The sequence below is a fragment of the Marmota flaviventris genome, chromosome 12 (assembly GCF_047511675.1).
Source record: "Marmota flaviventris isolate mMarFla1 chromosome 12, mMarFla1.hap1, whole genome shotgun sequence".
NCBI classification, from domain to species: domain Eukaryota; kingdom Metazoa; phylum Chordata; class Mammalia; order Rodentia; family Sciuridae; genus Marmota; species Marmota flaviventris.
The window spans coordinates 104,482,853-104,496,799 of record NC_092509.1 but is presented as its reverse complement, the minus strand read 5'-3'; the positions used below and the strand labels follow the sequence as shown (position 1 = coordinate 104,496,799).

Below are 13,947 nucleotides of genomic sequence, written 5' to 3'. Positions count from 1 at the left end.
GGGGTGGGGGGACACGAAAATCAAATACTCGCATTTGTCACCATGCACTTGAGTGCCAGGGCTCTTGCCTTGAGTCTGCACCCAGAGCTGTTGTGGATCTCGAATGCTCCCCAGAGGTGCCGTGGGAGGGGGTGGACGGGTGCCGGGGGTGGGGGGGTCTCCCGGAGGCAGGGGGGCCACTGGGAGTAAGCCCTGGAAGGGGAGCTGGGTCCCTGGCCCGGGGGCTGCCCTCTGCCTCCTGGCTTGGGAGTGAGCCACTTCCTTCACCACCGGCTCCCACCAGGACATTCTGCCCCAAACAGGCCCCAAAGCCAGGAAGCCAACCAGCCATGGACTGGGACTGTGAGCGGAAACGAACCTTCCGTCCTTTCACGCTGTTCCTCTCAGGTATTTGTCATAGTGACAGAAATGCGACTAACAAAAAAGCCCAGTACTTTTTACTAGTAACCACACCAAGGAATAGAAATTTTATTTTCTCCTTTTAGAAATTTCACAATCTTACCTAAATACCTCTTTGTTGTTTAAAGCAGCAGCAACATGCATGTGCGTAGAATAGACGTGTCTGCTTAGACCCTTCCAGATCTGCTTTCCTATGTATTTACACACAGACCAGCATAGTATTCTAAGAAAAAAATCTTGTAAATTTGTGAAAGAATGAATCATATACAAGAAGATGGAGAAAACTGTCTGGCACTCTGCTCACAGTGGTCATGTCTGAGGGGACAGGTTGAGAGTGAAGTATGAATTTTACTACTATATTAAAATATGACCCCTAAGCTGATGTTGCATGGAATATTTGGGAGAATCAAAGGACTTAGGAAAGTCATCTCAAATACGGTGGACAGAATGTCCATGCTGGAAGCAAATGAGAGAGCTGGGCCTCCTCGCGATCTTCCCCAGACGTTTTCAGTCCCTTAGTTCTGAAGAGGCTGATGTTGGATTGAGACAGTAGGGGTTCTTTTTGATCCTGGAGTAGGGTCCATAAAGGATCCTTTTGATCCAGATTTCAATGACTTTTTTGGTTCCCCAGAGGTGGTCCCAGCACCCTTGGCACTGTGGGCCCGGCAGGAAACTGTCCTGTGAGCAGCAGAGTCCCTGGGAGGTCTCCTGGCCTCCCTTTGCTATTGAGGATGTTGTTTTCCACCGTGTGTGTGTGTGTGTGTGTGTGTGCAAATGTGTGTTTTGCATCTAACTGAACTCCAAACTTTATTGTAGGCTGGAAGCTGATTTCCAAGTGTGCAAGATCCCTCTAGCCTGAGGGCCTGCCCACTGTCAGCCCTGGGTAAACACTGAGCATCTGCCGGTCAGTGGAATGCTGCTTATTTATTCTTTCTTTAGGAGCCCTGGAGCTGAAGACTGCTCCTGATAAGAAACCCCTCCCCTGTGCCCAGTACGCCGTTGGCTCATGAAACTTCCTGCAGTTGTGTTTCTTGTTATCTTGGCAGCTGATCTATAAGCAGACAGAGAATGCCAGGCTCACTCCAGACCCCCATCAGCAAGGACCAGTCAGTCATCACCCCTGGCAAGGAGAAGGGACACCCTCCCTCTTCGGGCGTCAGGGCCCTGGGAAGCAGGTCCAGACTCTCAGGAGACAGACTGCGGACCCCATTGCCTTCTCATCATCCAGAGTCCTGACCTCCACCTGGGAAATGTCTGGGCCTCCATCACGAAGCGTATAAGGTTGGTAAGCTCAGAGAACCACCATGTTCCAGGATCGAAGGGATCCTCAGTTGTACATGAATCCAGTGTCCATCCCCTTCACAGCTAAGGGTGAAGATGGCTAGAGGCTTATGTAATACATTTATTGTTATGAAGTTTTCTTTTCACATATGTGAACATTTGAAATCTCCCTTCCTGAAGCTTCTCCTCATTAACTGATTATTAAATAAGATTGAAAGCTGAGCTCTTTCTTACGTACGAGGCTGGAAAGATGGGCAAGACACAGTCCCTGCTTTCCACAGCTCCATAGCTGGGTTGTGAGATACTCGTATAAATGTGTAATTCATATGGCGTAAGTATGTAAAATGACACATTTTTGTTTTTTTCCTGTTTATTGGAACATTATAATTATACAAAAGAGTAGAGTCTGTCGTTGCATACCTGTACATGCTCATCATCCAGAGTCCAGCAAAACAGTTTGCTCAGTTTTGTCTCCTGGTACCTTCCCCTTTCCCTCACCTTCCCCCTACACCCCTCCCTCTATTCTTCTGGTGTCCTTTCTGAAATGACACATTTTTTGTATAAAAGCGGGAGGAGCTGGCAGGGTAAAGGAAGGGAAGATTCCTACAGTAGGTCATTTGTCATCTCTCTCCAGTTGGTTAATCATAAAGCTATTTTATCAGCCACTAATCAACCCAATTCTTCCACTCAGTCTGACCTTCTGCCTCTTTCCCACGAACAGTGGTTGCCGTGGGAGGCACCGTGCTGGAGTCCCCAGCCTGCCTGCCCACCCCACTCCCAGCCTGTGCAGAGGGGATGGAGCCCGTGGAGCTGGCCCCCACTTGGTCACCTTCCCAGAACCTTGCCAGGGTCCCTCGCCTATGCACAGCATTTGCTGCTGAGAACATGGTAAGGAGGGACTGTGACAGGGGCTGACGTTCTGTTCAGTGCTCGAACAAAGATACAGATGACAAAACGTGGGTCCACTCTCCCACTTCGGCACAGCTTCCATCCAAGACTAAGCCAGCGCTGTTGTCAGAACAGAGAAGCAGAAGGGACCTGGGTTCTTTATCACATTATTGTGCTGCTGGAAGGATGGACCCTGCCACAGACTCCCAAACTGTGGCCCAGCAAGTGCACTTGATCTTGAGGCCAGGTTGAATCGGGCTTTGTGTTACTCACATCTAAGACAACCCTCAGTGTTCAATCTGTCTAAACCCTCGTTCAGTCCAAGAGATGTTATGGCTGTGGTGTCTTCTAGATGATTGCTCTAATTAATATCGGAAAGGTAAAAAGTTGCTTTGGTTTGCCTTACGTCTGTGAATCGGTTATGGTTACTGGTGTCTAAAGTCACATTTTCCTGGAGCCGTATTCTTGATTCACGTAGAGTCTGAGTAACAGTTGAAAGCAACTCAACTCCCAAAGCCCTGGTTGCACATCTCCTCTGCCCCCCATACGATGCTCAGGGCCAACGGGCACAGAGTGGTTCCCAGTAGGATGTGACTCCTTTCAAGCTCCAACAGAGCTTGAACTCCTTTGGAAATCAAACATCACATTAGGAGCTCGAGTGGTGGCATCATACACCAGGTCCAAAACTTGCCTTGTTCTGCCGGGCAGTACACACGTCCCGTTTCCTCCTCACCTCTTACTCGTGCACGAGGAGATTAAGTTCAAAGGGTACCTAACTTTCTCAGAGTGACTTGTCAGACATAATGGTGCTGGGACATGGTACAGTACTGAGTCCAAAGCTATAGACATCCAATGTTTGGGTGGGATCTGAATGTGTCACTGATGGCCACTGGCCCCCGGCAGCCAGTTCGGGGCTGGTGTCATTTATCTGTTCTGGAGATACACTCTGAAGTCACAGATGGTGCTCAGTTGATCTTTGGGGGGAAAAAATTCCCATATCAGGCAAAAGCTCCATCTGATGACATTTAGAGCAAAGGGCAAGAGCGCTAAGCAAGCTCTGTGGTTATTTCTCCATTCTGTGAAGGCTTACTGTGCCCAGCGTGCGACAGGCATGGCTCTCAGCACAGTGAGATCACAGGTTCATGAGGCTCAGTCCCTGCTCTGAGGATCTGTGACCTGCCAAGGGGCAACTGCTGCCATGGATCAGATGTCTACCCCCTCCTGGGCATCTCTCACAAGCCACCTGCAGTCTTTCCAAGGGGTTGCCGTGTAAGTCTTTGTGTTCCCATCCCGAGGATGGGGATCTGAGGCTCGAACAGCCCTCCGCAAGCCAGCAAGAAAAACCGAGATTGGAAAGCAAGTCCCACCCCAAACTTGTGTGCCTTTCCAGGTGTCACTGGGTCAGATCCACCTGAAGCCTAACCTGACTGAGTAGGGAGTGTCGCACAGGTGTTCCTCTTGTATTCTCCACTCCCTCTACGTGAAGGGAGTTTGGGTTTGCTGTAGGCACTCAGAGAACCGCATCGTGTATTGTCAGTTCTGTAACAGAAACTCCATCATCCTTCCATGATGCCAACCAAGTGGTCAATCTCTAGAAATCTGAGGTCTGCATATTGGAATTCCAGTTCAGTTGGCTGTGACAAGCACTCTTGCCTCCACAGTAAGTACTGACCCTCCCTGGGCCTTCATGATTCCCACTTTACAAACGGTGCATCTGAAGCTGTCACGAATTGCTCAAGGTCACTCATGTTATATAAGTGAAGGAGGTTCAAGATTCAAAATCCAAAACACTCTGTGTAGCATCGTTTTAAGTGACATGTCCAAGTTTTCCGTATATTTTCAAGGATATGTCCAAGTCCAGTACATCTTCTGCTAAGCCAGCGCGGATGGGGAATGCATTCTATGGTTTTTGAATGGTGAGAATGACTTTCCTTTAAAATACCTCGTCTCTTTCTTACTTTCCTCCCAGCTCCATTATTGCTGGAAGAGTATTCTACGTGTTTCTGCCTCTTCTTCCTGGTGTCTCCCACGTACTGGGCCTGGCTCCAGTGCTCTCCCTGAGCATTCCCAGGGGACAGTCCTTGTCATGCTACAGCCTGTCTCTCAGTTTTCATGAGAAATGACTCTTTGTGGCATTTACCAAAGGGGAAAAGTCTCCCAAGCTTCTCTAAATAGATTAAAGTACTGCTTTTCTCATAGTCTTTTTAAAAGGCTTTTCTTCCCTCCTCTTTTTTTAACTTCATGACTCATCTCATCACTAAGACCCAGACAGTTTGTCACATGAAAACCACTGGGGAGTCTTCCTTTCTATCCTTGGTGTGACTGAGACAGTGATTGTTCTTCCTGGCCCCAGGTAACCTCCAGGGAATACTTTTTTATTTTCAGAAAGAAGAAATATCAAAATTAAACATGTAAGATTTATTTTTTAATGTATTTTGTGATTGTAGATGGACAGCATGCATTTATTTTATTTGTTTATTTTCATGTAGTCCTAAGGATTGAACCCAGTGCCTCTCATATGCTAGGCAAGCGCTCTACCACTGAGCTACAGCCCCAGCCCTGAGATTTAATTTTTAAATCAATATTGTGATAAAATTCAGTGGAGCTGAAAAGCTCATTTGGGTAAGGCCACAATCATTTTCATTTCTGCCCTCTTATGAATGCTTAGTAACAAATTAGAATTTTCTTTATTTTTAGCATAAATCCAGTCCTGTTTGAGAGCTTCAAGGGGGTGACCATTGGGTGGAACTGCAAGGAAAGAGCAGGGATACCCTTCACTATATTTGGAGGGCATAGGTGTTTAGGGGACCCTATCAAGAGAAAGTTGGAATAATTGTGGAAAAAACAAGTAGGTAGAAAGGAAAGTCCTGGTTTTTCAGGGAATATCCAAAATCATGTTTTCAACCAACACCTCTCAGTGAAGTAGTGAAAAATCAGTGACCGAGGTGTCTACTCCAGCGTCCAATCCCACTTCGGCTACTTATGAACTACATGTGGTTAGTTTGACCTCTCTGGATTAATAATAGTTACTACTGCACGGGATTGTGGGGAGGCTTCAATGAAATCACACAGGTAAAACCCCTGGTGCAGCGCCTACTGGTCATCACTGTTCAAAAACATGTTACTATCGTTATAATTATCACTATTTTCTAGATGTCAATGTTCAAAGTAGTCCAAGTGGTGACAGGATGTTTTCATTGGGTATCCATCCACCCTCTCGAGGTATCAGGATCCAAGTGGATTTTTCACAGATCAGGTGAGTGGACAGGTAAGACAAACATAGTTGATGTAGGAAACAGGTAAACACATTGATTACATGTCCTCAGTGCAGGCTCATGAGGCGATGAGCCTTGGTTCCAGTGATAGGCAGGATTCCCTGAGTGCTGACATAGAGGTCCTCTCCAAAGTCTTGGTACTCATAACCTCAGCATTCATCTATAATATTCACATGATGTCACAGGGCACGGTGGCCTGTAATCCCAGTGGCTTGGGAGGCTGATGCAGGAGGATCACGAGTTCAAAGCCAGCCCCAGCTATTTAGAGAGGCCCCAAGCAACTTAGCAAGTCCCTGTGTCTAATAAAATATAAAAAAGGGCCTGGGATGTGGCTCAGTTGATAAGGGCACCTAGAGTTCAATTCCTGAAACTAAAAAGAAAAAGAAAAAAAAATCACATGATGTTAACCCAATGTTTTGAGGGAAGAAAATCTAGGCTGCGAGGAGGAGAAAGCAACAAGCAGGCACAGGGTGACTGAGAGGAGAGCTATAAGGAAGTGTTTGCTGATTGCAGATCCTGAAACAGCTCTTGCAACCCCAGACTTTACATTCAGCCTTTTATAGATTCATTAAGTTCCCGAGCTTACTAACACTGAACCAGGCCGATGGACAACTGGAGTTACACTTTACAATCAAGGGACTTGCCTGATATTCTAGAATAGTAGAAGCATACTGACTTATCCTAGGCCATTTTTGGATTAATTATTATCAAATTTAGAATATTTGCAAACCAAAAATAATATCCCTCCCACCCCCAAACTGGGCAGATTAGCTCTGGATTTTAAATCAAGTAAGCCAGAAGTGAATTCCTCCAAGGCAGCAGGCTACCGGGCTGACCAGCCCTTTGGTAGTAACTTCCTGTTTAGAGATGGAAGGGGCCTCTAGATCACCTTCTCCTCTCCTTTAGACACCACCAATTCTTTCCAAACAATTATTTTATATTTATTTTTTAGTTGGACACAATACCTTTATTTTGTTTGTTTATTTTTATGTGGTGCTGAGGATCGAACCCAGGGCCTCGCATGTGCTAGGCGAGCACTCTACCACAACCCCAGCCCATCCAAACATTTTTAAATTAGCCTTTGCTACAAATGTACATGTGTATCAAGTCACTCCAAACTCACCGCTTCAAAGACCGCTATTTTCCCAGGTCAGTGGGCTGGCTGGGCTGGGCCTGAGGCTGGGCGCAACTGGGGACATCTGCTCCAGCGTGTACATGGCTTTGCTCCTGGAGCCCGTGGCTGGCTCCCCTCCACATGTCTCTCACTGTCTGGGGTCCTGTCCAGAGCTGGCCAAGGCACACCTCCTGGAGGCAGCAGTGGCCAAAGGGCACAAGAGACCCCCCGGGGAGGCCTCTTAAGGCAGAGAGGTGGAATTGGCCCAGCATTGCTCCTGCCTGCAGGATCACAGCAAGTCACAGGGCCAAGCCCGAAGTCTGAGAGAGGAAGTACACGCCACCCTCTATGAGACTGTGGCAGGGCATGCATTCAGGAGGGTGAAGATCGGAACCAGTCAATCTACCACCCTGGATAAGTCCCCACCCTATGCTAAAATATGCTCTCGCCTGATGAATTTTCAGGACTTTTCTTCCTTCACTTCATCATATTGAGGCTCTAAGCCCCCTGTACTTCTCCCAGAATTCTCATTCCCTGCCCAAAATCGGAAACTTTTACCCTTCATTGTTTATTTACCCCTCATTGTTTATTTAAAAATGATTACTTTTTGTGTCATATTTTATTTGTGATTGTTTGGGAGCAAATCTATACAGTCCCTTTTTGAACAAGTGGCATTAGCTTTTGTGGTACTATCTCCATTCATTCCCCATAAATAATAAAGAATACAGGATTCTCTCTCTCTCTCTCTCTCTCTCTCTCTCTCTCTCTCACACACACACACACACACACACACACACACAAGCTGGAGAGGGAGTCTAAAATCAGGAAAAGCTAATTATTGGATAGAGCTAATCCGAACATCATCATGATGGAGAATTTAAACACTGAGTATAACCATGAAGGAAATTACTAAACTTTTTAGGACTTAGTTGTTGCAAGTGAAAAAATATTCCAAAATCCAATTGCAACGTCCACAATCCATATGAGAAGGAAATAGAGCTTCAGGCCATGAAGCCTTGGTTGGTGGGACAGAGGTAGCATGACTCATGCATGTTCTGTCTCTCTCTGCCTCCATGTGTCTACACATGTGTAATGTGCATATGCATGCACATACAATCAAAAGTTTACTTATGCTTAGTAGCCAATTCATGGTCATTTGTAATCAATAAATCAGACCATGTTTGCCTGACCCCTGCTGGAGTCGTTGGGAGCCAGGGATCCTAGGAAGCAGACATGTGGAAGTTGCTAAGTAGTGTACTGCACTGTTCCTTCCCACCCCCCATTTCTAAAACTAAGTTTGAGGTAACTGGGGAGAAGCCACTGCTTGGGTTAGCTGCCCATTGGTGTTGCCATGTGGCCCTGACACCTTTCTCCACAGCACTTACCACCCCACATTGTCATTGTCTGTTCAACCATCTCTATCCCCCATCTCTCCACCTGTCAATCATAATCTCCAAGAGGACAGAGAACATTCTTCTTGCTCATTGTTTTGTCTTTTGGCACAGCACCTGCCTTGTGTGAGATGTTCACACAAGACAAGTGAAGCACTTTGTAAGTAGTGCCATATAGCTAGATTTTAATTATTATAATCTCCATTAAAATTATCTAATAAAAATTACAATAAGTAAACTACAGATTACAAATGGACCAGACCAGGCAATCTGCCAACTTCACACATCATCTTGTTTTAGGTTGTACGTATCCATCTCAGCATGAATTTTCTCAGTGTATTCTTAACAATGTGGGTTGCATACTTGATGGGGGACACGGACCTGCACCCACACACACACACACACACACGCACTCTAACATTAGTGACAAGCAGATAACCTTGGACTCCACAGTGAAATGGTTCCACCAGGAAAGCTCCTCAAGGTTGTGAAATATAACTGAAATTCAAGCACAAAATAAAATATGAGTCTTACCAGAGGAAAAATACATTTTTTTCCCTCTGCCTTAAAAGGAAAAACAAAAAAGATTTCTCCCCCCAAACGATAGGACCATAATGATTCAATTTCTCCTGCACCAATCAGCATCAGTCTGTGAGATCCAGACCTGGCACATGGAAATTTCAGCCTTAAGTCAAATATTATTTCAAAGTTAATGACAAAATCTATTTTTGCAGTGGTCTTGTTTAAAATATTTCCCCTTAATACTCTTGAAATGCTGTAATTGAAAGCAGTTATTTGAGATGCCAATGCATACTTCTTTAATTATGTCCTGTACCATCTGTTTCCAATGAAAGGGCAGTATCTGTTTGCAGTTACCAATCTTATGAAAAACAGGCTTGTCCCAAAATAGATTGGAACTAAAACCAGAAAGCATTTCTTTCAGAGGCATCCTTTCAAGCCAATTAACTTTAATCATTATAGAAATGTTTATTTCCCATCTTAGTCTCTCTTCACATGTAAATTCCTTCAGGGGAAAAGATCTCTTTTTGTGACTGTTTGAATAGTTCCAATTTGGATTAATCAGAAACTGCTGGCCTGTTTATGTTCCAATTGTGAACGCTGGCAGCTTTCCTGATGGAGAAGGCACTCCGGCCCTGCAGAGAGCAGATTCTGAAGCCCAGTACACACCCACCTACCGGCCAGAGCAAGCCGATGAGGCTCCTGGGCCCCCGCTGGCCCCAGAACTGCCTTCTAGGCTGAGGACCTGGGAAACAACTCGGGGGACCAGGCAGCAGGACTCTAAGCTGCATCATACGACACCATGTCCTCAAGGGAACAGCCTCTTGGACCCCACATCACATGTCACTCAACAAATGCTGTGAGTGGGGTTGGTGGCCCTGCCAGATCAGTGTCTGGGAGGAGGTAAGTGATGTCACTCTACCAGGGAGCGTATTGTTTCCGAGTTGCCTCTGTCCTTCAGGGAAATTTTCTATACACAATTTGAAAAAAAAAAAGTGGTTGATGGCAATTTTTTTACATCCATGATGAAGGAGCTTCGTTCATTCCCAGAATGTAGGCCCTGGAGGACAGGGTTTCTTGACACTTGTGCACGGATGCATCCCAAATATCAAGACCAAGGTTTGATATTATCGACTCTCGGTGAGTACCTGTTGAATGTCTTCGCTCTTCTAGACCTGGGGTTTCATTCCACATGCTCAGCGCCTTGGACTTAAAAACAAAATGGTCAAAAAACAAGACATCCTGACAGAGAATATCTGGAAGACAGAGAAGAGCAGGGACTGTGTCTTTTTCGTCTCTGTGGTGAGATGCAAAGTGTCTGGTGCAGACTTGGTGTTTAATAAATACTTGATTAATTTAACTCAGCAAGCATGTGTGTTGGCCACCATCTAAGAAACCTACCATTTACTGAGATTTTAATAAGTTCCATTCATGTGATGAATGTTTTGCACACATGAGTTCCTCTAATCCCCAAAACAAACAAGCAAACCAACTCCAGGAAGCAGATATTAAATACTCCCAACGTTCAGATGAGGAGTTGGTGTATGGAAAACGGCTTGCTGGGTCCACCAGGTAGTACGTGCCTGCTAGGAACTCAGGTCGGCCTTGAAGTGGATACTCCCGACTGCCGTCCATTCCTACTCTGACTGCTTGAAACATCCTTTAGAAAGAGTTACCTCTACCACACCAAACTCATGGGTTTGTGGTCACAGTCAAATAGTTAAAACCACATTGTTATACTTGGGAAAGGACAGTTTCATCTCCATCTCTCCCTTGAAGTTCCTGGGGTTTTACATGGACAACAACTGCATCTTTCAAGTTGGGTTTCCTGGTATTTGCACATCTGTGGTTTTTAGATCTCTCGATCCCTCTCCAAGAAGCATATATTCTCCTCATTTCCCCAGAACCACAAGAGTAAGCACCGTCTTTCCCCTTTGGAGTTGAAATGCTATCCTATCAGGTTGGATGGACTTGGCAGGTTTGAAGTAAAGGAAACGGCCCATCCATCCCAGGCTCTCTTCATCTCCTGATTTAAATAGAAATGTAATGGAATCCCTGAAGCTGTCATGATTTAGTCCCTCTCAAAGTTCCCAGAAACCAGTCAGGAATTCCTGTGGGGATATCAAGGGAAGGCAGAAGGGGGTGGCAACCGAGGGATGCTGGGGGCCCACGACCGACAGTCGGGATGGAGAACCGAGACCCGCTAACTGCGGGTGGGCAGGGACTGAGCACCCCAGCACTCGCTCTCACCCAGATGCTCCCAGGCAGAGCCACGGAGCTGCAGAGCCCGACGCCATGCTCTGGAGCCCAGCGTCCAGGGCTGTGCCCAGGCTGGGTCGGAGCAGACGGATGATCTGTGAACAGGGGACAAGCTCTCGCCTACCTCTGAGACTTCTAGTCCATCCGTCGACTGCTCATGTACCACAGGATGCTACTAGTCATCACTGGCCAGTCTCCATCCAGTGTGGTGAGCGCTGTCCTGGGCAGCCAGGGAGATGTGTCTCCACCCAGGAAATGTCCATTGAAATTCATTAAACACACACAAACACACTCAAAACACACGCCTGGGATAAGACTGACTTCAAAGAAAAGGAATGCCAGGGTTGGAGGAAGCCACTGTGTTAAGATGAGTGACAGCCGCGGCAGCGACCCAACCATACTGCCCACCCAGTGTCCACTATGAGCCAAGCGCTGTGCTGGGCAGTTCAGACTGACCTTCTAAAGACACTGTTAGATGGGTGTTATTATCCCTACTTTACAGAAAGGATAAGACTATCATTTTTAGACTACGGAGCCAATGAACTATGATAGAGGCAACATTCCAACTCCTTCCTCCTGGCTGCAGAAACTCTGTTCTTCCTGTGTTCATGCAGTTTGTTTTAAGAATCATATCAGAGAATGTGGTGAGGAAAATTATGTTCTGTGAAGGAAGCAGATTGAGGAAAAATACATGAAGCTGAAAACTTAATCCAGGATCCAGAAATATTCTAGAGCTAGAAATTTTGTCTAAGTTCCATTTCCTGCTTCTTCACTAAAGAGCTTTCTAACCTGGGAAGTCACTGCACCTCTCTGGGCTTTAGTGGTCACGTCTATGCCCTCAGCGTAAGGAGATGGACTTCATGCTGTTGAGACTCCAGTGGGAGGTTTTGGTTTCTAAATCCCCACCCTGCCCCTGCCCCAGGCTTCTGGGGAAGGAGGCCTTTGAGCAAGGCTAAGTAGCCACAGCTGAAACCGTCTGCCAGCGTTTCAGTTGCAGGGCTCATGGCTCCTCGAGGTGGAGTGTCCTGGGCTTTGAAGCCGTGCTGGGCCTCCCTTCTCTCCTCCACCCAGCACGACGATCTGCAAAACACATTCCAAACGAAGTTCCCGACAGTTAAATGACCAGCTGCATGGATGAGAGCAGTCAACCTGCGAAAGGACACCATCAAAGTGTGGGTCAAGCTGTTCTCCTGAATGGACCAAGGCAAAAGCAGGAGATGGGGAGAGGCAAGAGAGAGAAGTGGTACTCTGTCCTCTACGAATGACTTCTAGGATGTTTCCTGGCATTAAACGTCCTTGGATCTATGAAGCTGCTGCCCATCAACAACCAGGGCTAACAATTAAATCACTCAAACTGAAACGTGCAGTGACATGTTAGTCACCTCTCAGACGTGACGACGAGATGAGAAGTGGTTGTTAGCTAGGAACAACAGATACCAGGGAAGACGATGAGTAAAAAGAAAGTGCCAAAGACAAATGATTGTGCACTCAGGATTTCTTATTCAGTTAGATCTTATGTAAGAGAGGGAGAAACCCTTTAGCAAGCCCCTCTCCTCCCAGGGAAGGATGTGCTTCGTGACGTCAACCATTCTTAGGGTCAGGCAGCCCTCCTGACCCAATGCTATGTCGCTGTCCACTCTGGTTTTGCTGAGCCGAGCCTCAAGGTAGAATTCTTGTGCTCACTTGGAACCTGCCTCTCCTAGACCCTCCTCTAGATGCCGAGAACCCTGGAACTTCCAGTCATAACATCCCAGGGGCTACTTTCAGGTCCTGGGTCTATTTTCCTAAGCGTGGGAGGTGCCACCAGTGGTCCCAAGAGGTAGTTGTTTGCAGGCGTCGTAGATGGAGCTTGGGTGTGCCGTGTGCAGAATCCCACTCTTTGCCATGGGGGATGGAGCCAGAGTGAGAGCCACATGGGTGCAGCCTGCAGAACAAGGCCAGGAGTCCATGCTGCCCGGCAAGGACTTGCTGAATCGGAAGTCCAAGAAGCCCAGGAATCCTCACTTGAACCTGGCATTCCAGGTTGTTAGGAAGGCATAATTGTGAAAAAGGAGGATAGAATATCCTTTGTTTAACAAATTTTTGGCTGTGTGTATGATGTTCTGTATTCAGACACAGGTGGTGGGTGTGAATTAGCAATTCTAGGCCCGGGGAAAAGGGGACCTGAGGAAAAGCAGGGAGTGCAAAAAGTATCAGTGGGTACAGAAACGAATCCACCATGCCGGTAAATTAACCAAGGAGACAGTAAAACGCCTAAGGACTAGTTACTGTGGGTTAAAAATGGTAAAACTAGTGGGGCACAGTGGCTCGTGGGAATACGCCTATAATCCCAGCAGCTCCAGAGGCTGAGACAGGAGGATTGCAAGTTCAGCGAAATGGAGGCACTAAGCAACTCCGTGAGACCCTGTCTCTAAATAAGAATACAAAATAGGGCTGGGGTGTGGCTCCGTGGTCAAGTGGCCCGGAGTTCAATCCCTGGTACAAAAAGAAAAAAAAGTAAAGCTAACACAAAGTCAGCAGGGTTTTCAGTAGGGAGTCAGAGCACTAGTGCCCTGTTATTCAGGAGAAAGATCAAATTCTTTACCATTAAACAGTTGGGGCTGGTTATGCACAATTAAGCAATAAGAAGCTGAGGATGAGCACCAAATAAATAGAAATACTCAGTTTATGAACTAATAGAAGAAAAGGAAAGGTGAAGGTATTGAATCCAATGGAAAACAAGAAAGGGGGAAAAAACAAGAAGAAAGGAACAGTGGCACGTAAAAAACACAACTAAGAAAAAGGGAACAAGTCCACACTTTAATAATTAGAATAAATGGAA

At 46.4% G+C, this 13,947-nt stretch overlaps 1 protein-coding gene across 1 annotated transcript in view; it reads left to right on the top strand.

The window, feature by feature from the left end:
* Positions 1-329: 329 nt before the first annotated feature.
* The window catches only part of Mroh9 (maestro heat like repeat family member 9), a 95,235-nt gene continuing 81,617 nt past the window's right edge, over positions 330-13,947 (top strand). The window contains exon 1 of the mRNA XM_071619683.1: positions 330-387. Coding sequence (XP_071475784.1) covers positions 330-387 — 58 coding nt within the window. The remainder of the gene's footprint in view (positions 388-13,947) is intronic.